This window comes from Lithobates pipiens, unplaced genomic scaffold, assembly GCF_037356315.1.
Source record: "Lithobates pipiens isolate NorthernLeopardFrog02 unplaced genomic scaffold, aLitPip1_a1.2 Scaffold_13, whole genome shotgun sequence".
Taxonomy (NCBI): domain Eukaryota; kingdom Metazoa; phylum Chordata; class Amphibia; order Anura; family Ranidae; genus Lithobates; species Lithobates pipiens.
The window spans coordinates 397,541,246-397,565,950 of NW_027507718.1; the positions used below are offsets into that span (position 1 = coordinate 397,541,246).

Here is a 24,705-nt window from a genome sequence, read left to right on the forward strand (position 1 = left end):
GTTTAAAGGTAATCCTAAATCTGGTCGGCAGCCACATAGTTGGAACCAAGTTGGAAGTTGTGGGTACAATTGGTGGAGTAGTTTTTTTTCAGTAAATGAGGAAAGGCCCCTAGAATATCAGGTGCTGGGAGTTAATATAGCAAGGGGTTCACACATTTTCTGCTGTCCCTAGATATATATATATCTATATATATAATATGTTTTTTTATATGCTTATTAAGAAATAAAATATTTAGAATGTAAAAAAAGTGGACTGAATCCAGCAAATCAACCAATATTGGCTACTAGAGATGAGATCAGGTGTTTTTGGGAACCTAGCCCCAACCCACCTGCCTGATGCCACCAGGAAGCCGACGCTGCATTCCGCTAAGCACAGGCAGTGAGACGTTTCCCAGTCTGTTGCTGCACAGACTGGGAAATGTCTCACTGTCTGTGATTAGCACTGTGCAGTGTCGGCTTCCTGGTGGGATCGGGCAGGTGGGTTGGGACTAGGATCCAGCTTGAGCCCGTCTCTATTGGCTACTCAATATAGATATATATTACATATACACAGTGGGGATAATCATTTTTTGATAATTATTTGATCCCCTGCGGATTTTGTAGGTTTGCCCACTTACAAATAAATGAAGGGTCTATATTTTTTATCAAAAGTGTATTTTAAATGATAGAGACAGAATATCAATCAAGAATCCAGAAAAAAAACACGATACAAATGTTAGGAAATGGGTTGCAGTTCAGTGAGTAAAATAAATATTTGATCCCCAAGCAAAACATGACTTAGTGCTTGGTGGAGAAACCCTTGTTGACCAACACAGAGGTAAGACGTTTCTTGTAGTTTTGTTACCAGGTTTGCACACATCTCAGGAGGGATTTTGGTCCACTCCTTTTTACAGATATACTCTAAATTTTAAGGTTTCTTAGCGGTTTCTTGGCAACTCAAAGTTTCAGCTCCCTCTATCCTATTTTCTATAGGATTAAGGTCTAAAGACTGGCTAGGCCAATCCATTACCTTAATGTGCTTATTCTTGAGCCACTACTATGCTGCCTTGGTGGTATGTTTGGGTATGTTCTCATTCAAGATTTTACAATACATGGCCCCGTTCATTGGGCCCTCAATGTGGCAAAGTCAGCCTGTACCTTTAGCAGAGAAACAGCCCCAAAGCATAACGTTTCCACCTTTGTAAGCCCCATATACACTATCAGTTTTTCTGCTGAGTTTTTCCTTCAGATTTACCAAAACCATATAATATGAGGTCAAACCTTAGGAGCTTCAATTTGTATGCAATCAGCCAGGCCCTTTCACTACATGGTTTTGGTAAACCGGAAGGAAAAAATCAGCAGAAAATCTGATGGTTTGTATGGGGCATTAGAGTCGTACATTTAGCTTTTTTCTTCCTCCAAACACAGCGAGTCGAGTTAATCGAAAATAGATCAATTTTGGTCCCATCTGACCACAGCACTTTCTCCCAATTCTTCTCTGAATCATTTAGATGTTCATTGGCAAACTTCAGAAGGCCCTGTGCATGTGCCTTCTTGAGGAAGGGAACTTGCGGGTGCTGCAGAATTTCAATCCATGGCAGCATATTGTGTTACCAATGGTTTGTTTGGTGACTGTGGTCCCAACTGCCTTAAGATCATTCACAAGCTCCTCCTGTGTAGTTCTGGGCTCCCTCCACTTTTCTCATTATCATCCTTACCCCATGAGGTAAAATCTTGCATGGAGCTCCAGACCGAGGGCAATCGATTGGTTATTGTGTATTTCTTCCATTTGCAAATAATCGCTTCAACAGTTGTCTCCTTCTCACCAAGCTTCTTGCTGATGGTCTCGTAGCCCATTCCAGTCTTGTGCAGGTCTACAATCTTGTCCCTGATGTCTGTTGACAGCGCTTTGGTCTTGCACATAATAATGAGGTTTGAATGGAAGAAAAAGATTCTGTGGACAGGTGTCTTTTATACACATAACCAGTTGTCCTTTGGAGCACCTTCCTAAATTGACAGGACTAAGCCGTGTAGCACATGAGCACATACTGTTGCCAGTCTGTGGGAGCCAGAAATATTGTTGGTAGGGGATCAAATACTTATTTTACTCACTGAAGTGGGCAAACTTACAAAATCTGCAGGGGATCAAATATATATACAGGCATACCCCACTTTTAAGTACACAATGGGGTTTATTTACTAAAGCTGGAAAGTGCAAAATCAGGCTCCCTGCTGCATAGAAACCAATGAGCTTCTAACCTCGGCTTGTTCAATTAAGCTTTGGTAATAAAACCTGGAAGCCCATTGGTTTCTATCCAGCTTTAGTAAATAAACCCCAATGCATACTTAAGTGGGGTGTGTGTGTGTGTGTGTGTGTGTATATATATATATATATATATATATATATATATATATATATATATATGTATGTATATATATATATATATATATATATATATATGTGTGTGTGTATGTATATGTATATATATTATACATTAAAAAAAAATCTTTTTTTGTATTCCCTGTTCAGCAGCACTCGGTCTTGGAGCTAAAGGAGCAGCATTAGGAGGCAATCAGGTGTGGTCACAACATGTCAACAAAGGCAGAAAAATGACCCCATCAGTCAGTTGCTATTTATTCATTTTACAATAGCATGCTGGAGACAGGAAGGTGATCAATCTGTGTTGTTGCACTGCAGTAGAGTAAAGTCAGGTCACCAGGCTGGCTGTGTTTGTCAGAATCTCAGAACTGGACAGACAATGCACACAAAACAGCTTTTATATTTTTATATATAATTAGGGCTGTTACTGATTAAAATTTTCATGTTCGATTAATCGATTTTTTTTTTTTTGACAAATTTCGATTTAATTATAACGCACATACAGATCCAACTACTTTTAGCTGATCTCCTTGCATTTCAACTCTGCATTAGTCAGTGGTAAATGTGGTATAAACTATATCACCCGACACTAGTTAGGCCGCGTACACACGCGCGGACTGTTGGCCCAACTTTGTCCGTCCAACAGTTTGAGCGAACAGTCCGCTCAAACTTAGCATGGACGGACATGGCCACACACGACGAACGAACAGTTTGCTGAAACCGTGCGCGATGACGTGAACGGCACGTACGACGGGACGCAAAATACGACGTCCTATACACTGCATTATAACTTTCGGCTTGAAAATTCTTTCTGAGCATGCGCGGAACTTAGTTTGACGAACAAGCCTACACACGGGCGGACTGTTCGTTGAAACAAGGTTTCAGTGGACAGTTTTTCGGAATTTCCGTAAAACCTTGTCCGTCCAACTGTCCGCTGAAACTGTCCGCTGAAAGCCCACACACGAGCGGACTGTCCGCCCAAACACTGTTCAGCGGACAAGGTTGGGCCAACAGTCCGCGCGTGTGTACGCGGCCTTAGTTTCCACAATCCATGACTTAAAGGGGTTGCAAAGGTAAATATTTTTTCACCTTTAATGCATTCTTTGCATTAAGGTGAAAAAACATCTGACAGTGGCAGCCCCCCCCCCCCCGTTTTACTTACCTGACCCCTCAAAAGTCTTGCGATCGCCTCCGACTTCCTCTTCGCCTCTCAGCCTGGCTGCTGATTGGCTAGAATGGATGGACCGCTTAAGTATAAGATTAAATTTTTGTGTTCAAACACAAACTACTCACATAAAGATGATAAAAACACAGCATGTAAACCTGACAATCGTGTTCTGTAGGGCAGCAGCGGGTGACATCATGCTTAGCTCCTCCCCCGTTACATTCAATGAGAACTTAGATGTCACCAGACTCCTCCCCCTTCCCTTCGTTAGCAGATGGAGGCACTTGGGGAAGGGGGGGGGGGGGGAGTCCAATGACATCGATGTCCGTGACGTCCCCGGATCTCCGACAGAACTCCCTGAGGACCCGGAAGCCGGCCCGAGGAATTAATCTTTAATTTCCACAGCCCTAATAAATATATATGTGTGTGTGTATATGTGTGTATATATATATATATATATATATATATATATATATATATATATATTATAATATTTTTTTATTTTTATCTGTGCCTTTAGAGTAGCTGTATAATTGGAAGAATTCTTGAATCATTATCTTCCAAGGCTGGACGTTCTTAGGAGGATGTATCACACCTAGAGCTTTTTGTAAAGATACCAGGTTTTTACACAGCATTTGTTTTACTTCTTCTAAATTGTTGCAATTGCAGTATGTGAACTTCGATCGCCATCTATGGGTGAATTTCTGTGGGGTCTGGAATCATCTGGGTGGTTAAAGCACATCAAGACCATACTGGATGCCGGCATCTTCATTGCCAAGGTAATGTTCCTGCATCTCATTTTCATAAATTAGGTGGCTTAAAATGCATTGTCCCCAGGTTCAATTTGATATCTTAATTATATTTGATATCTTAATTGCAGTCCAGACTGCACTTCTTTTACAGATTTCACCATGTTTAATGCTCTAATCAAGGGTGCCCTTTTGGAACCACTGAAGCGTTTGTTCTTTTTGATGGTAAAAAAAAATCTGATTTGGACACAAACAATTGGTGTGTGTCGCTTTCCTCTCAAAAACAGAGGGGAGCTGAACCATGGCCCCTATTTTCCATTGAGCTTGCTAGATACACCAGACAAGACACCCAGTCAGGGTCCTTACTCAAATCAAGAGATTCAGTGCTCCACACCATCCTCATACCAAGTCAGTTAGGAAACATGGCAAGGCACATGCCAAGTTAAAAGACAAGAAACTATTTCCCTTAGAAGAGAGAAGAATTATTAGTAGTAAACAGTTTGGAAAAGGGACGTTGTGGCAGCACTTTGTTAAAGGTTTGGGATTCGGTTACATTGTTTTGTTGTTTTTAATGGCTCATGGCCGCATTCTTAGAACAATGATCTTAAAGTGATTGTATAGCTTGTTTGCTATTTAAATAAATAAAAAAATTAACAATTATACTTCCCTGCTCTGTGCAAATTGTATTGCACAATGGCCTGAACCTCCTCTTCTCAGGTCCCCCCGCCGGCAATCCTGTTGAAAAGGCTCTCCTAAGGTGGACACCCCTGCTTCTGTGTCCATTCACACAGAATGCAAGACTCAGCCCCGCCCCTGGCGCCCGCGCCATTGGTTTAGATTGACAGCAGTGGGAGCCAATGGCTTTGCTGCTATCAGTCTATCCAATCAGGACACGAGACACCAGCTAGAGCTGGTGTACTCCCTCCCGGCCAGAGAAAGATCGGTGTCAGATAAGTAAGACAGGGGCTCGGGGTGGGGCTGCAGCACCACAGAAGGTTTTTCACCTTAATGGATAGAATGCATTAAGGTGAAAAACCATGAGGGTTTTTTTACAACCCCTTTAACCCCAATGAAAATCTGTGGAAGGACTTGAAGACTGCAGTCCCCCAGCGGTCATCATCACATTTTACTGAACTTGAGCAGTTCTGCAAAGAAGAGTGGCCAAATATTGCAAAGTCTGGATGTGCAAAGATAGTAGAGACATATCCCAACAGACTAAAGGCTGTAATTAAAGTAAAAGGTGGTTCAATTGAATACTGACATAAGGGGGTGATCCTTTTTCCAACTGAAATTTCGAAATGTATTTTATTTTTTTAAATGTTGTGTGTTATATCTTTTATTTGGATGTTATAAGTTGCACTAGTAATTACAGCTGGATAAAACAAAAAATGTGTCTGTCCTTCATTTCAGGCTGAAAAGCAACAAAATGTAATTATTGTAAAGTGGGGTGATTCTTTTGTATACCCGCCGTATATGTTAGATCATGTTATTTATCAGCTGTTTTTTTTCTTGTAGGCAGTAGCTGAAGAAGGGACTAGTGTCCTCGTCCACTGTTCTGATGGGTGGGACCGCACATCTCAGGTTTGCTCAGTGGCAAGTCTACTCCTTGACCCATACTACAGAACCATGAAAGGCTTTATGGTAAGAGATCCAGTGAAGTTGTGCTATAGTTGCATAGTTATGTTGTGAAAAATCAATTGTTTATGCCCAGATACAGTCTAATGCAATTATTTGTCTTGTCTTCAGGTATTGATTGAGAAAGATTGGATTTCGTTTGGTCATAAATTTAATCACAGGTAATATTGGAGAAAGTAGTGTTATATAGACATGTTTTTTTTTTTTTCTTTCATCCACAGGCCTAGCCTGCGCTCTTCTTTGTCCCTCTTTCATCTCTGAAAGCAAACATGGGGTCTATTTATGAAACATTCGTTGGACAAATGTCAAATACATTTGTGCATGCTGCACCAATTTTAGCTGTGATTTCTAAAATTATTACTACCATTATTATTATTATTATTACTACTATTATTATTAATTAGCACCCACAGTTGGCGTAGTGCTTTACAATATACAGGGAGATGGTACAATTCAATACAAGAGGGTTAGGAGGGCCCTGCTTCTGAGAGCTTACAATCTAATAATCCCTATGATTGTTCGCTCCATCTATCAGCCAAAAAGCAGTATATTTTCTCATTGAGGTATTTAAAAACATACACAGCATGCACAAATGTGTGTGACATTTGGCAAACAAATGTTTTATAAATAGACCCCGTAGAATGCAGGGAACACCATAGAGAGAGGGCACTGCTGATAGCAAAGACGGCTAGAGAACTTGAACTCCAGACAAGTAAAAGTCATCCAGAATGTGCCTTGGTGCTGAATTCCAGGCCATACAGTTTAACATTTGGGTCTTACTAGGGACCAGTAGAGGTAAAGGAACTGAAAGAATCAATTTTCTGTGGAGATCTCTGGGCAGACATGCTTTGTCACAAAGAGTCGCCCCCTGCTGGGAGTGTGGGGATGAGGGGGACATAGAGAATTGCACAAGAGAACATGGGCTTTAGAGAGGAGGTGGACCTAAGGCTCGGTTCACACAGGGGCGGCACGACTTGCAGTGCCGCGACCTGTACACGATCAGCGGCGACTTGCAAAACGACTTCTGTATAGAAGTCAATGCAAGTCGCCTGAAGTAGTACAGGAACCTTTTTTCTAAGTCGGAGCGACTTGAGTCGCTCCTATTAGAATGGTTCCATTGTACAGAACGGAGAGCGAATTGTCAGGCGGCTAAATTGCCTGGACAAGTCACCCCTGTGTGAACCGAGTCTAAGGGAGCAAAGAAGTGATGGCTCAATGGAAGCCGCCTTCAATCCGTAGGAGTTACATTTCTTTGTGGAAGGTATTATCATTACCAGGGCTACACTTTTCATTAGGCTTGAGATGATTTTCCCACAGTCCTAGATTACTAGAAAAAAGTCTTCTGCATGAAAATTAGAGGTTCTGGGCAGGTAAACTGTCTCCCCTGTATGCATTTAAAGGTTTTGTATGTTTTACGGCACTATAACTTTTATGTGCAATGTGGACAGTATTTTCTGACAATCATACCAAGACTGCATAGGCCTGTGGTATAAGAACTGTTTCTATGACTGCTCAGTACTTTTACAACCTTCACTGCTTGCATTGTACATTTGCCGGCTTACATTTTCTAGCACAGAAATGTTAAAGAAAAGCTCGCCATAAATCTCCAAACATTTAGCACATCAATAAAACATTTAGTGAAAGTTTTTAAAAAGAAGTACCAAATGGTGTATCTTTTATGTTTCTTGGGTCTTTCTTGTTATTCTCTACAGGTATTTGTGCATTCAAAGAAGGCCAGCTCCAGAGGGAACCCTGTGGGATGCCATCTTGTAGTTTTGTACTTTACACCCTACAATGATCAGCATCCCTTGTGCTGATACCTATCTAGACTGAGGTTTGGCTTGTCCCAGAACATCATCTAGCTACCAGTGGGTGGTGTTAGGTGGGTATCAGGAGATCATGACACACACAGCAGCCCCCTACCTGTACCTAGAAGACCTTGGGACAACGTCTGGAGTTCAAAACAGTGGCCAGAGAGGAGACACACGAATGGCAGTCTTTTATAGCAGCTTTTTAGTTGTGGCGTGTAGAGGGTTACTGAATTGGGTTGTCATGAAGGAGGTGCAAGGAGACAATAATAATACTTGATACAGGAAATGTATTCGCACAATTGTTTTGACCCAGATTCTGATCGCTAATCTAAAAGTACATACAGCTTGTATGTTGCTTGGTAAAAAACGTGTAGTTAATGTTCTGTTTTTTTTTTGTTTTTTTAATGTATCAGATATGGACATTTAGATGGAGACCCAAAGGAAGTATCCCCAGTGATTGACCAGTTTCTAGAGTGTGTCTGGCAGCTTATGGAACAATTTCCATGTGCATTTGAGTTTAATGAGAGGTTCCTCGTCCATATTCAGCATCATATATACTCCTGCCAGTATGGAAACTTCCTGTGCAATTGCCAGAGAGAGAGGAAAGAACAGAGGTGAGGAAAACCAACATGGCTTCATACTATGTATCTATTTGGGCCGAGTGATATGAGAGCTATACATTACAAACTCTTCTCTGTACTTTTCTGGGTTAATTAAATTGCTGTATTGTTGTACCTATACCCATCTGTTAGTTTCCCATCCATTTCTAGCCGTAGTACTCTCTAGGACATTGACCCTGAACAAGATTGCAGATAAAAAAAGTCCTGATATGCATATTCTTTTCATGTCCAAAAATGTAGACGCCACTGGATCAGCATGGCAGCCAGGGATCTATGATTTTCAGAACGAGAGGTCTGTAATGGCTTGCTCTGCTGTTTCCCGTCAAACCTATGACCAACCGTACATGTACTGTATATAAAAACTCCAGTTCATTTCATGAATCTGGTGACATAGGAACACCATAATATAGAGTATATGAAGGTTCTCATTTATCTAGGTCAGTGGCTGGTAGTCCATAGACTACATCATTGTGGCTAGTAATGATAAGTTACATTCAACTGAATGTGTTCTGTTGTGTTGAAAAAGTTTGAACACTCACTGAATGGCTTCCTCACTTCTAATGAGTGTCAGGAATATGCCCCACCATTTTTATTGATAAAATGAACCTTCAGCCATGTAACTTTAACTGCTGACATATGTCCTTGACTCCATGGTGCCATGGTGGTTGGATTATGTAAACTAGAACAGGGTGTTCTTACTAGCATCACGTTTCTATGTTCTTGGATAATCAACATCTACGTTGACGCATTCTATGGGGTTTTGAGTAAGGTGACTGAGTTGCTGAAGTGGCTCCAAGTGTTAGGGTGTGTTCCCAACAATTATATGAACTGAGTGGTGAAACCTCTTCAGCAGTGGTCTCCAAACTGCGGCCCTTTGCTTTCCTTGCCCTGGGGGCAAAATTCCTCCAACTGACATCAATGACGGGGTACTATTCCTCCTACTGATACCAATGATGGGGCACTATTACCCCCACTGACACCAAGGATGAGGCACTATTCCTCCTACTGACACCAATAATGGGTCCCTATTCCCCCCACTGATACCAAGAATAGGACACTATTCCTCTGAATGATACTATTCTCCCGCACTGATATCAATGATGGGGTACTATTCCCCTCACTGATACCAATGATGGGGTACTATTCCCCTTACTGATACCAATGATGGGGTACTATTCCCCTTACTGATACCAATGATGGGGTACTATTCCCCTTACTGATACCAATGATGGGGTACTATTCCCCTTACTGATACCAATGATGGGGTACTATTCCCCTTACTGATACCAGTGATGGGGTACTATTCCCCTTACTGATACCAGTGATGGGGTACTATTCCCCAACACTGATACCAATGATGGGGTACTATTCCCCAACACTGATACCAATGATGGGGTACTATTCCCCCCACTGATACCAATGATGGGGTACTATTCCCCCCACTGATACCAATGATGGGGTACTATTCCCCCCCCACTGATACCAGTGATGGGGTACTATTCCCCCCACTGATACCAATGAAGGGTTACTATTCCCCCCCCACTGATACCAATTATGGAATACTATTCTCCCGCACTGATATCAATGATGGGTACTATCCCCCCACTCATACCAATGATGGGGTACTATTCCCCCACACTAATACCAGTGATGTGGTACTATTCCCCCACACTGACACCAGTGATGGATTACTATCCCCCCCCCCCCCACTGACACCAATGATGGGTACCATTTCCCCCACTGACGCCAATGATAGGGTACTATTCCCCCCACTGATGCCAATGATGGGGTACTATTTCCCCCCACTGATGCCAATGATGGGGTACTATTTCCCCCCACTGATGCCAATGATGGGGTACTATTTCCCCCCACTGATGCAAATGATGGGGTACTATTCCCCCCACTGATACCAGTGATGGGGCACTATTCCCTCCACTGACTCCGATGAGGCACTGTTCCCCCCACTGACTACAATGATGAGGCACTGACTCCAATGATGAGGCACTATTCCCCCCCCCCCACTGATTCCAATGATGAGGCACTATTCCCCCCCCCCCCCCCCCACTGACCCCAAAGATGGGGCACTATTCACCACACTGACACCAATGTTGACACTATTCCCTGCAGTGACACCAATCATGGGGCACTTCATCCCACTAATACCAACGACCGGACACTATTCATACCACTGATCACAATAATGACGACACTATTCCCCCCACTGATATCAATGATCAATGATTGGGTACTATTTCCCCTACTGATATCAATGATGAGGTACTATTACTCCCCCCCCCCCCCACTGACACCAAGGATGTGACACTTCTTCCCACTGACCCCAATGATGGGTCCTTATTCACCCCACTGATACCAATGATGGGACACTATTCCCCACACTGACTTCAAAGATGGGGCACTATTCCTTCCATTGACACCAATGATGAGGCACTATTCATCCCACTAACACCAACGACGGGGCACTATACATCCCACTGATCCCAATAATGTTACTATTCCTCTCACAGACAAAAAAGATAAGGCACAATTCCCCTAATGGACACCAATGTTGGGCCATTATTTCTCTCAATACTGGCGCACTATTCCCCCACTGATGCCAATGATGGGACACTGTTCACTCCCACCGATGCCAGGACATTTTCTACCCCCATTGGCCACAATCCAGCCCCTCTAAAGTCTGAAGGATAGTAAACTCACCCTTTGTTTAGAAAGTTTGGAGACTCCTGATCTTCAGCGAAGTCCAGATCGATATTATTTACTTCTAGATTCTTAACTAGATAACACAGTTAAGAATATTTATTTTATAGAAACAATTGTAGCTTTTCTACAATGATAATAGAAGTATATTGTTTGTCATTTTAGAGGCAAATGTTAGCCAAGTTATTTAGTGATATGTCTGTCAAGCAGATAAAACAGATCCTTATTTTTTGATGCTGCAATATTTATCTCCTGTTTATTGATTAGGGTTCAGGAGAGAACGTACTCCCTTTGGTCATACCTGTGGAAGCAGCATTTGGATTACATGAACCCCCTTTACAGACCAAACCACAGTCAGACATTGGGCATGCTGCGACCTAATACAGCACCATCCTCTTTCAAGTAAGTTTTCTATTTTTCCTTTCATGTTATTTGTCAGAACCAATTCATTGTTCTCGAATATATCCAGCGCATGGGAGCTTTTTTAAAAGGGAGGTTTAATCCAACAGTTTTTGCTGCTGAAATTCTTGAATACAGGACTGCAGGATACCTTCAGGTTAAAAATTAGGTTCAGGTGCTAGGACTAGGAATTAACTTTAGAGGGTTGTTAAGGGTTGAGTTAAATTAGGGAGTTAGGTTGAGATTTACCTTGGGTTAAAGTGACACTAAACAATATCCTTAGTCTCCAAAAATAATCTATACTTATCCACTACTTAATGGCCCTGTAATCATGTTTTTTACTGTTTTTTTTTCTGTGTTTTTCTACTTCTGTTCAACATCTTCCATCTACTTGAATAGAATATATTATTATTATTATTCACAATTTATATAGCGCCAACAGTTTATGCAGCGCTTTACAATGTAGAGGTATTACAGTACAGTTCAGTACAGGAGGGCCCTGCTCATAGAGCTTACATTCTAAAGGCAGGGGTTGGTGGTACAAAAGGTAATAGATGCAGCGAATGATTTGATAGGGGTGGCTCGGGGACAGTTCGGTGGGTGTGGGATAGGCTTGCTATTGAGTTTCAGGGATCTCCTAAAGGCAGACAGGTTAGGGGCTGATCGGATATACTGGGGCAGGGAGTTCCAGAGGATGGGAGAGGCTCTGGAGAAGTCTTGAAGGTGAGCATGGGAGGCGGTAACAAGAGAACTAGAAAGCAGGAGGTCCTGGGAGGAGCGGAGGGGATGATTTGGGCGGCGATATCTACAGATGAGGTTGGTGATATAGCTGGGGGCGATGTTGTGGACGGCCTTGTATGTTGTGCTTAGCATTTAGAATTTTATATGGTGGGGTAGGGAAAGCCAGTGAAGGGATTGGCAGAGAGGGGGCAGCAGTCACGGATCGATTAGTGTGGTGTATTAGTCTGGCAGCAGCATTCATAATAGACTGGAGGGGGGATAGCATGTGTAAGGGTAGGCCATTAAGGAGAGAGTTGCAGTAGTCAAGGTCGGAAATAATCAAGGAGTGAATAAGTTGCTTTGTGGTGTCATTAGTCAGGAAGGGGAGAATTCTGGAGATGTTGCGGAGGTGAAGGCGGCAGGATTTAGCCAGTGATTGGATATGGGGGCTGAATGAGAGGTCAGAGTCAAGGATTACACCCAGTACCCTGGCAAATATATATTTTTAAACCAGAGTTTAGTGTCACTTTAAGATTTAGGTATATAAATGAAAAATGGGTGTTATTCCCACACTATCAATTAGTGACTTAATGCCAAATTATGATAAATAGATTAGCCGCTGCAAGCACCTATAGTGTTCGCACAACTATGGTGTGAATAAATGTGCAAACGGAGTGGTGCTGCGCTGTTAAATGCTACTGTGCTACAACTAAATAATCTATAACCTAAATAAAATACTTTGAGGTCTGTGTACAAAAAAGCATAAATCAAAAACGGCGATTAACCAAAAAAACAGCTAAATTAAATAATAATGTCCCATGATGCTTCAAATAAAAATGAATAATATATAAATTCAGTCTCTCTTTACCTTTTCTTTACCCTCGCCTCTTGTGCTTAAAATAATATTCTGTGTGATATGGGTGTCACTCAATCACCACTGTGCTCTCAGAACTCTCACCTCCTTATTACTTCTCAGCATAAAACCATGAATCCTTCAAGACAAAGTAAAGCCTTTGAAAAAAAAACAAATACACCCTGCAAGACAAAGGCATAATGAGCTAGTATACATAGCATTGCATACTAGCTCATTATGAATTATTTACCTGAGATCAAAGCCCCAGCATCGGCCCTCATTCATCTCCTCCAGAGCCGCCACTAATGGGTATCGCGGCTCTGGTGCTGTGGCTGATGGCGTCACTCCCGCACATGCGTGCTGGTGCCGCCACTAATGGCATGATCGCCATTAGCAACGGCACGCTAAGTGCGCCTGCGCCCGATGTCTATGGCACATACGCCGTAGACATCGGTGCCTCTATTTCTGCAAATATCTCCTAAACCTTTTAGGTTTGGGAGATATTTCTTGCACTTACAGGTAAGCCTTAATCTATGTTTACCTGTAGGTGAAAGTGGTTTTAATGGGTTTACAACCACTTTCACATACATGGATCTCTCTAGGGTTTCTCTCCACTAGGAGCCCTCTTAGTGGGAGGTGCCACTGATGTAAATGTATTCTTGGCTTTCCTTTTTTAAGGTACTCCTCTATGCTCCAAGGTAGGTCTCATCCAGATTATGGATATATATGAAAAAAGCCTCCCATTGAGTTAAAACTACTTCATTTATTACGCTAATTATTACGCTAAGATATTTTCAGTTACAATAAAAACTTGTTTACAAGCATAGGACACAAGAACCAGACAAACCCGTCTGCTTACTTCACTTTCAGTCCCTTGTGTGCCTCCGCTCAAGCCCTGCGCCTTAGGTCACCGTCACGTGACTCACGGGATCGCCTGAGGAATTCACATGACAGTGACGTAACGTGTAGGGTATGAGTGGAGGAACATCATCTTTTATATTCTACCAAACAATTGAGTATTATACTGTGTTTTGTGCATTAAAATGTTTTTTCCTGAAAAATTGCACAATTATTGTGTGACAAAAAAATATACAATGCCCACCATTTTATTCTCTATGGCCTCTGCTAAAAAAAAACATTTGGGGGCTTTCTAGCAAATAAGTCATGTTTTTTTAGGAGAGAAATGCCAGAATGGGCCCAGACTGGAAGTGGTTAAGAAAGTGTAGGATACATTTTATTTTTTTAGATGACTGAAAATTTGCACATTTAGATAACAAAAACATACATGTTACATCACAATTACAATTTAATTTAAAGGATGAAAACCGAGGCGTTCTGCAAACACTAATTTCACAAAAGGTTTTCTGGAGGTTTTTTGAATCCTCTAGGGCCTAGGGCAGGGGTGCTTGCAATGGTCAGCTTTCATTTATTTATGTAAAACCTTTATGTCAAAAGAATGAAACTATTTGCTGTAACTGATTATAAACTAGTAGTTGGGCTTGACTTAAATTTGTTAGTGCATCTAAAGCCTGGTAAACACAGGCGACATTTGGCCCATCTGTAAGGCAGCCGACTCCCGATCAGCGCTCTCAGCCAATGGCTAAAAACGCATGAAATCTTAATGAGGAAAAAAGATCATGCTGGATATCTATACTGATATAGACTGGGTAATGTGTTAGGCATGAAAAGATGCCACAATGTTTACTGGAAATGAAAATTATCAACCTACATAGGGCTGAATTCAAAGACACCCCAAAAATCAAAGTGAAAAAATTATGCAGCAGGCTAGTCTGTTTTGCTGAAATTTCATTGCAGCAACTCAAAATAATACTCAGTAGTTTGGCCCCTGTGTGCTTGTATGCATGCCTGACAATGTCAGGGCATGCTCCAAATGAAACGACAGATGGTGTCCTATTTCCTCCCAGATCTGAACCAGGGCATCACTGAACTCCTGACAGAATGAGGTGCAACCTGGCGGCATCGGACAAACCGAACCATAATGTCCCAAATGTGTCCTATTGGATTTAGGTCAGGTGGGGGTAATTTAGTGGTATTCCTTCATCCTCCAGGAACTGGTCGCATACACGTGCTACATGAGTCCAGGCGTTGTCGTGCACCAGGAGGAATCCAGGACCCACTGCACCGGTGTAGGGTATGACAATGGGTCCAAGGATTTCATCCCGATACCTATTGGCAGTCAGGGTGCCAGTGACTAGCCTGTATGGGTCTGTGCTTCCCTCCAAGGATACGCCTCCCCAGACCATCACAGACCCACCACCAAACCGGTCATGCTGAACGATGTTACAGGCAGCATAACGTTGTCCATGGCTTCTCCAGACCCTTTCACGTCTGTCACGTGCTCAGGGTGAACTTACTCTCATCTGTAAAAAGCATAGGAAGTCAGTGGCAGACCTGACAATTCTGGTGTTCAATGGCAAATGCCAATCGAGCTCCACAGTGCTGGGCAGTAAGCACAGGGCCCAATAGAGGACGTTGAGCCCTCAGGCCACCCTCATGAAGTCTGCTTCTGATTGTTTGGTTGGAGACATTCACACCAGTGGCCTGCTGGAGGTCATTTTATAGGGCTCTGGCAGTGCTCATTCTGTTCCTCCTTGTACAAAAGAACAGATACCTGTCCTGCTGATGGGTTAAGGACCTTCTTTGGCCCTGTCCAGCTTTCCCAGGGTAATTGCCTGTCTCCTGGAATTGCCTCCATGCTCTTGAGACTGTGCTGGGAGACACAGCAAACCATCTGGGAATGGCACATATTGATCTACCATTCTAGAGGAGTTGGAATGCCTGTGCAACCTCTATAGGGTCCAGGCATCGCCTCATGCTACCAGTAGTGACACTGACCCTAGCCCTGGGGGTCAGGACCCCCTCGGGGGTTGAATGATGATTTGCCAGGGGTCACCGAATCCTGGGCTGTTCCTGAAGTCCGCACCCCTCTCTCAGCCTTTTTGTGGCTGCCCAGCAGGGCTGTCCCTGGAGACTGTGGCTGCCCAGCTGGGCTGTTCCTGGAGCCCACTCAGCCTCTTTGCAGCCGCCCATTCAGTTCACGACATGGCTGGAGGTCAGAGACTAGAGGTCAACTGACTGGTGGGGAATGTGAAGTGGGAGGGGCTGGAGGAGACCCAAGCTCCTGATTTCAGCATAGGTGTCACTGCTAGTAGACAACACAAAGTCAGAAACGCAGTGAGTAACACTGCCTGTTATTATAGTTGCCATTAAAAGTCCCCACTACAGTTCTCAGATCAGCAGATGACCGTGATCAAGAGCACCTAAGTTGGATGATCAGAACTCCTCCCAGCATTACCACTCATTCCAACTGCCACTCATTCCCCCCCCCCCCCCCCCCAAGGAGTAAGAGAAGGAATAAAATAGAGAATACATGGAAGGGAGAGAAAAAGAGGGGGAGGAACAAAGAAAAAGTGAGCGCAAGAAATAGAGAACAGGAAAAATGGCTAGAGAGAGGGGTGGGGGACAAGAAATTAGGATAGAGAGAGATAAAGGGTAAAGAAAGGAGAACAAAGAGAAAGAGTGGTACATCGTAAAATGTACCATAAGGGATTTTATTACTGTGCGAGATACTAAATGTCTGTGGGTTAGGGGCGCAAATTACTTGTCTTGCCTTGGGTGCTGACAACCCATGCTACGAAAATAATTTTACTGTTAGGGGTCCCCACAACCTGGGGAACTTATATAGGGACAAGGGGCGGGGTCATCGGTTGATGTCACATGGGTTGATGTCACATGGCGACAGTCCCAGCATCCTCCGGGACTGTGACATCGTAAGGGGTGGGGGTCACCATGTGACATCAACCGATGACCCCGCCCCTTGTCCCTATATAAGTCGCCGCGCAGCTCGTCCCTGGCATTGCGGCCGGAGAGAGCGTCGAGTCAACATCTCCAGGAGAAGAAGAAGAAGAACGGAAGCCGGCGGCGACAGAAGACCGGGCCACCGCCTGTAAAAGAGCTAGAAGAAGGCGCGGTGGCCCGGCAGAAGAACCGAAGAGGGGGACAAGACCCCCGAAGTCGGCAGAAGAGGCCACGGCGAGGAAGAAAGCCGGGCTCCTCCGCTAGCAAAAGAGCTAGAAGAAGATAGCTGAGGAGTCCGGCGAGAAGACCCCCGAAGACGAAAGACCCCCGGAGGTGTGCAATAAACTATTTTATCTTGTGTTTTTTTTGTACTTTATTTTACAGGTGAATGGGTAGGGGTACATTGTACCCCATACTCATTCACATAGGGTGGGGGGGCCGGTATCCGGGGGCCCCCTTATTAAAGGGGGCTCCCGAATTCCGATAAGCCCCCCGCCCGCAGACCCCGACAACCAACGGCCAGGGTTGTCGGGAAGAGGCCCTTGTCCTCATCAACATGGGGACAAGGTGCTTTGGGGTGGGGGGGCGCGCGGCCCCCCCTTCCCCAAGGCACCCCCCATGTTGAGGGCACGTGGCCTGGTACGGCTCAGGAGGGGGGGCGCTCGCCCCCCCTTTCCTGGCCGGCCGGGTAGCGTGCTCGGACAAGGGTCTGATGTGGACCCGGGGGGACCCCCTCGCCGATTTTTTTTCGGCGTTGGGGTTCCCCTTTAAGTCCATACCAGGTGGCGGGGCCAGCGACGTCTCCTTCGCAGGTCCCGCCTACCTGGAGACCCGCTCAAATGAGCGGACTTTTCTGCGGACGGGAAAAGTCCGTTCATTTCAAAAGTACGGCGGACTGGCATACGCACGGCCGGATTGTCCGCCGAAATGCGAGTCCGGCGGGAAGATTGGAGTGAAAAACTACTTTCTAAGTCCGCCGTACTTTCGGGTCAAAAAAGTATGCCGGAGGCTACACATGGGGGGATTGTCCGACGGACTTGAGTTTGCCGGACTTTTCCACCCGATTGTTTGATAGTGTGTACGCAGCATAAGTCCGCCGGATAGTCTGATCGTGTGTACGTGGCATAAGCACCACTAACCAAAAACCCTATTTAATTCATTTTTAATATTCAAAGGAAACTCATGCCTTCATCCATCTTTGTGCTTTATTTTGCTTTATTTTGCAGAGAAATAACATCTGTAAGGACAGATGATTCATGTAGCATTTACTTCCTGGAATCCATCTGTTCTTGGCTCAGGCATGTAGACAGGGGTGTGCTTAACTGACAAACCCCTCCTGAAGACTTTCTGGAATGTATGACATAATTTGTCTAGGCCTGGAAACCAGGAAGTAACTGAAGAAATGTTAAAAAAAAAAAAGATTAAAACAAGTAAATGTGATATACATTCCTATCTATTTACCAATGCTGGAAGCATAAGGATTAAAAATAATCAATGTTGATTGAGAGTCCAGTTTTACCTTGATATTTTAGGGACAATATTAAAAGTAAATTGAGGCACCATTACTAGGACAGTAATGGATCTGTAACTATGTTAGTAAGTGCGTCTTATGGAGCGAAAAAAATACGGTAGTTGGGCTTTGAGATGAGTCCTACCTGCAGCCTTTGCATCACACCTTTGATCACAAACCCCTCGCTTTGCTTATCTTTGTACTCGTGGTGATCCCTTCACTGTGTACCTCTTCACCCTTCCTGTTCTCCTTTGCTTTCCAAGCAATAACCCCTTCACTCTACTCACCTCTAATGAAGGGCTGAAGTACTCTGCAAGTACAGTGTTTGGTGGGAGGCTCAATGGGAGTAGAAGTGGCTGTTTACATCCTTCAAGCTGGGCGGCATGCAGAGGAGGGGGGCGTATAAATAGCGGGCAGTTTACATGTGAATGCCCAACCTGTGGGGGTTAATTACAGAACAATTCCTTGCATTTCTCTCCCTCTAGTAGCTGAAGGTGGGGGGGGAAACGGGCTTTCAGCTGGTGCAGAGAGCTGCACAGGGCATCGTTCTACCGCGACAGTGATCCCCCTATCAGCAGCCCTGCCTTTCAGTGTATATATGTTTTTTTTCGCTCCATAAGATGCACAAACATTTCCCCCCCCAGTTTTTGGGGGAAAAGAGTGCGTCTTATGGAGCGAAAAAAAATACGGTAGTTGGGCTTTGAGATCAGTCCTACCTGCAGCCTTTGCATCACACAAAAGTATCTACAATAATTACAAATGATTTAGGATTACCTTGTTTTCTGAATGATTCAGGTTTTGGAGAGGACTTTACAATCGCTTTGAGAAAGGTATGCACCCCAGACAGTCCGTGACTGACTATCTTCAGGCAGTGAAGGAAGAAACTCAGCAACTTGAGGAAGAGCTGGACTGCATGGAAAAGGTACATGTTCCCTTTGACTTCATGTATTTATTACAGAGTATTACTGTCTCAGCGTACAGCACGGTGACTTATGAGGTTTGATGTAAAGTGGCAAGAAAAAGTATGTGAATCTCTTGGAATTAAGGCTGACATAGACTGTTCGAATTTCGGCCATGTCAGCAGGAACCAATCTAGATTTGAACCATGTTTGGGCAGGCTGAATGTACCAAGTTGATCAATACAACCAACCTGCCAGAATTACTTGCAACTGCTATAGCTGCTAGCAATAATAACTGTCTTCAATACAATGTCTCAGCAGGAGGGATTCCCCTGTCAGCACTGTCTGTGTTGATGGGGAAATCGTGCAAATTTAAATTTGCACCTTCAGTGGCTTGCCTAACTGTTTTTCTGCAGTAATATGCAATAAATGTGATCTGATCCAATAGACAGAAACAATGTGTTTAAGTTTATAACGCACAAACCGTTCTAATTTCTCCTGTCTTTATTGAACACACCCATTAAACATTCCACTATTTAAGTGAACCTTTGGAGTTAAAGTGATACTAAAGTCTTATTTTTAGCAAAAAAAAAAATGTTATATTACCTGCTCTGTGTAATGGCTTTGCACAGAGCAGCCCAGATCCTCCTCTTCTCGGGTCCCTCCTCGGTGCTCCTGGCTCCTACCTCCTGTTCAGTGCCCTGAGCCGAGCTAAAAGCTCCCTGTGTCCATTCAGACACGGAGTCGCGGCCCTGCTCCGCCACCTTTCTCTCCTCATTGGCTGACTGACTTTAACAGCCGTGGGAGCCAATAGCACAGTGTGCTGTCTCAGCCAATGAGGAGGGGAGTCCCTGGCAGCCAAGTCATTCCTGCAACATTGCTGGATGGAGATGAGCTCAGGGTATTAGGGAGGCTGAGGGGGGCTGTTGCACAAATACGTTTTTTTTTTTTTTTTTATCTTAATGCATAGAATGCATTAAAATAAAAAAACCTTCTGCCTTTACAACCCCTTTAATAATGGCCGAATCTTCTTTGGAGCAATGAATCCAAGCAAGCACTTTCGGTACCTCTTGATGAGACCAGCATAACATTCAGGATGAATTTATGACTATTCCTCTTTACAAAACCGCTTCAGTTCAGACACATTTATAGGATGCCTGGTGTAAACATCTTTCTTGAGGTCATTCCACAGCATCTCTATGGGGTTGAGGTCTGGGCTCTGACCGGGCCACTCCAAAAGGCACATTTTCTTTTTCTGAAGCCGTGGTGGATTTACTTTGCGGTTTAGGGTCGTCATCCTGCTGCATCACCCAACTTTTACTAAGCTTCAGCTGGCGGGCAGCCACCCTGACATCATTCTGTAGAATATTTTGGTAAACTTTGAAATACGTTTTCCCCTTGGTGACGGCAAGTGGTCCAGGCCCTGAGGCAGTGAAGCAAGCTTGAATCATGATGTTCCCTCCACCATGCTTCACTGTTGCGATGATGTTTTGATGGTGGTAAGTTGTGCCCTTTTTGCACTATACATAGTATTCTTCCGAAACAATTCAACTTGTTTCATCAGTCCACAAAGCATTTTCCCAGTAGTGTTGTAGTTTGCCAAAGTGCTCTTTAGCAAATTTCAGGTATGCAGAAATGTTTTTTTGAAGAGCAGCGGCTTCCTCCTAGGTGTTCTGACATGGACACCTTGCCTGTTCAAAGACTTACATATGGTAGACTCATGAACAGGGATGTTTGCCAGTTCCAGTGATGTCTTCAAGCCTTTTAGCTATTACTCTTGGCTGGGCACTCGCTTCTAGGAGTAGCCACAGCAGTGGCTACTGCCATAGCGACCCATGTGGGCGCTATGGGGCAAGCAGCCGAGGAGGGCCCATCCGCTTGGCACTTGTACAGTCACACTGACTGTACGAGCGGATACAGCTGGGTGGCTCGGCAGCAGCTGGGGTGGGGGGTTTCTGCCAGCTGGGAGGCTCAGTGGGTGGTCAATCAGTGGGTGGCGGAGCAGAGAGATTGCATCATCTCTCACCGCCCCGCGCCCGCCCTGCATCCTGGCAGTTCCGCCCTCACTCACTGTGCAGGCAGCAGAGAGATAAAATCATCTCTCTGCTGCCTGACTCAGACTGGGAAACAAAAGTTACAATCGCCATTCCCCACCTTAGCAGTAAAGTGACAATCTGCAACTTGTGGCAGGTGATGTGGCAAGTGGACAAGCCGCAATGGGTGGCAGGAGACGTGGCTAGTGGACAATTTGCAACGTGTGGCAAGTGACAATCTGCAACTTGTGGCAGGTGCCGTGGCAAGTGGACAATCCACAATGTATGGCAGGTGATAGTGGACAATTTGCAACGTGTGGCAAGTGACAATCCGCAAATTGTGGCAGTTGACGTGGCAAGTGAACAATCCGCAATGTGTGAAAGGTGACGTGGCAAGTGACAATCCGCAACTTGTGGCAGGTGATGTGGCAAGTGGACAATCTGCAACGTGTGACAAGTGACAATCTGCATCTGGTGGCAGGCGACAGTGGCAAGTGACACACTCGGAGCTTCCACTGATTCTGCATTATGGGGAGTTGAACTATTACATAACATTTTTTCTACATTCTCTATAATGTAATAATAGAAATTATGTGTTTCAATCATAATTACATAGTAGGTGAGGTTAAAAAAGACACAAGTCCATCAAGTGTGTGATTACCGTATTTATCTGCGTATAACACGCACCTTTTCCCCCTTAAAATCAGGGGAAAATCACGGGTGCATGTTATATGCCGATCCTCCACCATTTTGGAGCCTCTGGGCGGCTTTTTAGCTGCCTTCAGACATTCTCGGCGGCTTTCGCCCGCCTTCGGCCCTTCTCGCTGGCCAAAAACCGCCGGAGAACGTCAGGGAGCGGCCGAAAGCCGACCAGAAGGGCTGAAGGCGGCTGAAAGCCGACGAGAAGGGCTGAAGGCGGCCCGAAAGCCCTCGAATAGCCGATCACCGCCGAAATAAGACAGGACAGGACATCTCGGCGGCGCCATTTTAAAAAATAAAAGCTGCAAATAAAGCTGACAAGGCTGAAAATGACACTGACAAGGGTACAACGGTGGACAAGGCTGCATGACAAAGCTGCATATGACACTGACAAGGCTGCAGATGGACACTGATAAGGCTGCATTGATGGGCATTTAAATGTAAGTTTTTTTTTTTTTTCCTTAAAATTCCCTCCTAAACTTGGGGTGCGTGTTATACACCGATAAATGCGGTATATGTCAATATTACATCGTATATCCCTGTATGCTGTGGTCGTTCAGGTTCTTGTCTAATAGTTTCTTGAAACTATCAATGGCCCTCGCTGAGACCACCGCCTGTGGAAGGAAATTCCACATCCTTGCCGTTCTTACAGTAGAGAACCCTCTACGTAGTTTTAAGGTTAAACCTCTTTTCTTCTAATTTTAATGAGTGGCCACGAGTCTTGTTAAACTCCCTTTTGCAGAAAAGTTTTATCCCTATTGTGGGGGCACCAGTATGGTATTTGTATATTGAAATCATATCCCCTCTCAAGCGTCTCTTCTCCAGAGAGAATAAGTTCAGTGCTCACAACCTTTCCTCATAAGTGATATCCTCCAGACCCTTTATTAACTTTGTTACCCTTGTTTGTACTCGCTCCATTTCCAGTACATCTTTTCTGAGGACTGGTGCCCAGAACTGGATAGCATATTCCAGATGCGACCGGACCAGTCTTGTAGAGCGGGAGAATTATCATTTTATCTCTGGAGTTGATCTCTTTTTTTAATGCATGCCAATATTCTGTTTGCTTGTTAGCAGCAGCTTGGCATTGCATGCCATTACTGAGCCTATCATCTACTAGGATCCCCAGATCCCTTTCCATCCTAGATTCCCCCAGAGGTTCTCCCCCCAGTGTATAGATTGCATTCATATTTTTGCCACCCAAATGCATTATTTTAAATTTTTCTACATTAAACCTAATTTGACATGTATTTGCCCACCCCATTAATTTGTTCAGATCTTTTTGCAAGGTTTCCATATCCTGCGGAGAAGTTATTGCCCTGCTTAGCTTAGTATCGTCTGCAAATACAGAGATTTACCCCATCCTCCGGGTCCTTTATGAACAAATTATTGGTCCCAGCACAGAACCCTGGGGGACCCCACTACCCACCCCTGACCATTCCGAGCACTCCCCATTTATCACCGCCCTCTGAACTCACCCTGACACCATAACAACCATGGTGCCGTGATGATTGAAGCGCCAACATCAGCCATTGCCCCGATAAATTACCCCCCAAAAAAACGTATTTTCTAGCAGTGCTCCTCCCGAGATCAGACTCTGTATCCGCCCCTGGGTGAGGGTGGGGGGCCCATACAACATTTTGCTATGGGGCCCTGTGATTTCTAGTTACGCCCCTGTGCCACAGTACTAAACTATCCCTATTTCTAGACAATGGGGTTGATTTACTAAAGGCAAATATACTGTGCACTGCAAGGAAATCTAAATGTAGGCATGGACCCTGCTATCCTTCCCTTAGGCATCTGTGACACTGTTTCGTCTAATACCCATAAACGGTTGTTTATCTTTTATGCCAGAAAGGCTGCCCTAACTAAATGTAAGCAGCCTGAACCTCCTACGGCTTTGCAATGGAGATCTATGATCTTGAGTTAACCCTACCATTTTATAAACTTGCATATATGAGCCGTAAGTGTCTGAAAACATGTGAAAAGATATGGGGTAACTGGGTCAAGAGTTAAATGTCTAACAATTATAGAGGATATCTGGACACGGACTGAGAATATTGGATGATATCATTGTGACTCCCCACCCTCTTGATAGCCTACCCCTGTCTCCCCTCCTCTCTTATCCTTACCCTTCCCTTTTTCTTTTCCCCCTTCCCCCCCCCCCCCCACCTCACCCCAGGGGTACTGTAAATTCATTCCAAACAAGAATCTGATCAAATTAACAAACTGAAGATTCTTCTACTTCTATCGTGCCGACTACTGTTGTAAAAGCGATTTGAGATATGTTTCTATATTTTGTATTGAATTACATTATGTGCCTTAATGTATAATATTATGTTTTTTTTTTTGTTTGTTTTGTGTTCTTTTGTATATACGCTACTTCTCCTTTTGGAGATAAATAAAAAACTTTTAACTGTTGACTGATGGATGCCTAAGCACTTTGAGTTTGCTTTGTTCCCCTTTCCAGCCTTATGCAGGTCATGATTGTATGCTTTCAGAGAGTTCCTTTTTAGTAAAGCATTATTTTACTGATGCTTCTTATGAACACCGGTCTTAAAATGTTGGTGTCCTTTATCAAACACAGTAGCTCTAAACCACACCTCCATACTTATTTTAAAATATACTCCAGGGGTGCAAACTACTGACTCCAGTTAGCGTTTGTTGAAATAATCAGCCAATGGGTTCATTAGCTTTTTGCTCCAGCACTCTGAATGTTTAA

The 24,705-nt window shown here is 44.1% G+C and overlaps 1 protein-coding gene across 1 annotated transcript in view; it reads left to right on the forward strand.

Annotated features, from left to right (window-relative positions):
- The window catches only part of MTMR7 (myotubularin related protein 7), a 94,514-nt gene that overhangs the window by 62,506 nt on the left and 7,303 nt on the right, over positions 1-24,705 (forward strand). Inside the window, exons 8-13 of the mRNA XM_077477404.1 lie at positions 4,194-4,303; positions 5,789-5,914; positions 6,020-6,069; positions 8,133-8,333; positions 11,322-11,456; positions 19,151-19,277. Of these exons, the coding sequence (XP_077333530.1) occupies positions 4,194-4,303; positions 5,789-5,914; positions 6,020-6,069; positions 8,133-8,333; positions 11,322-11,456; positions 19,151-19,277 (749 nt within the window). The remainder of the gene's footprint in view (positions 1-4,193; positions 4,304-5,788; positions 5,915-6,019; positions 6,070-8,132; positions 8,334-11,321; positions 11,457-19,150; positions 19,278-24,705) is intronic.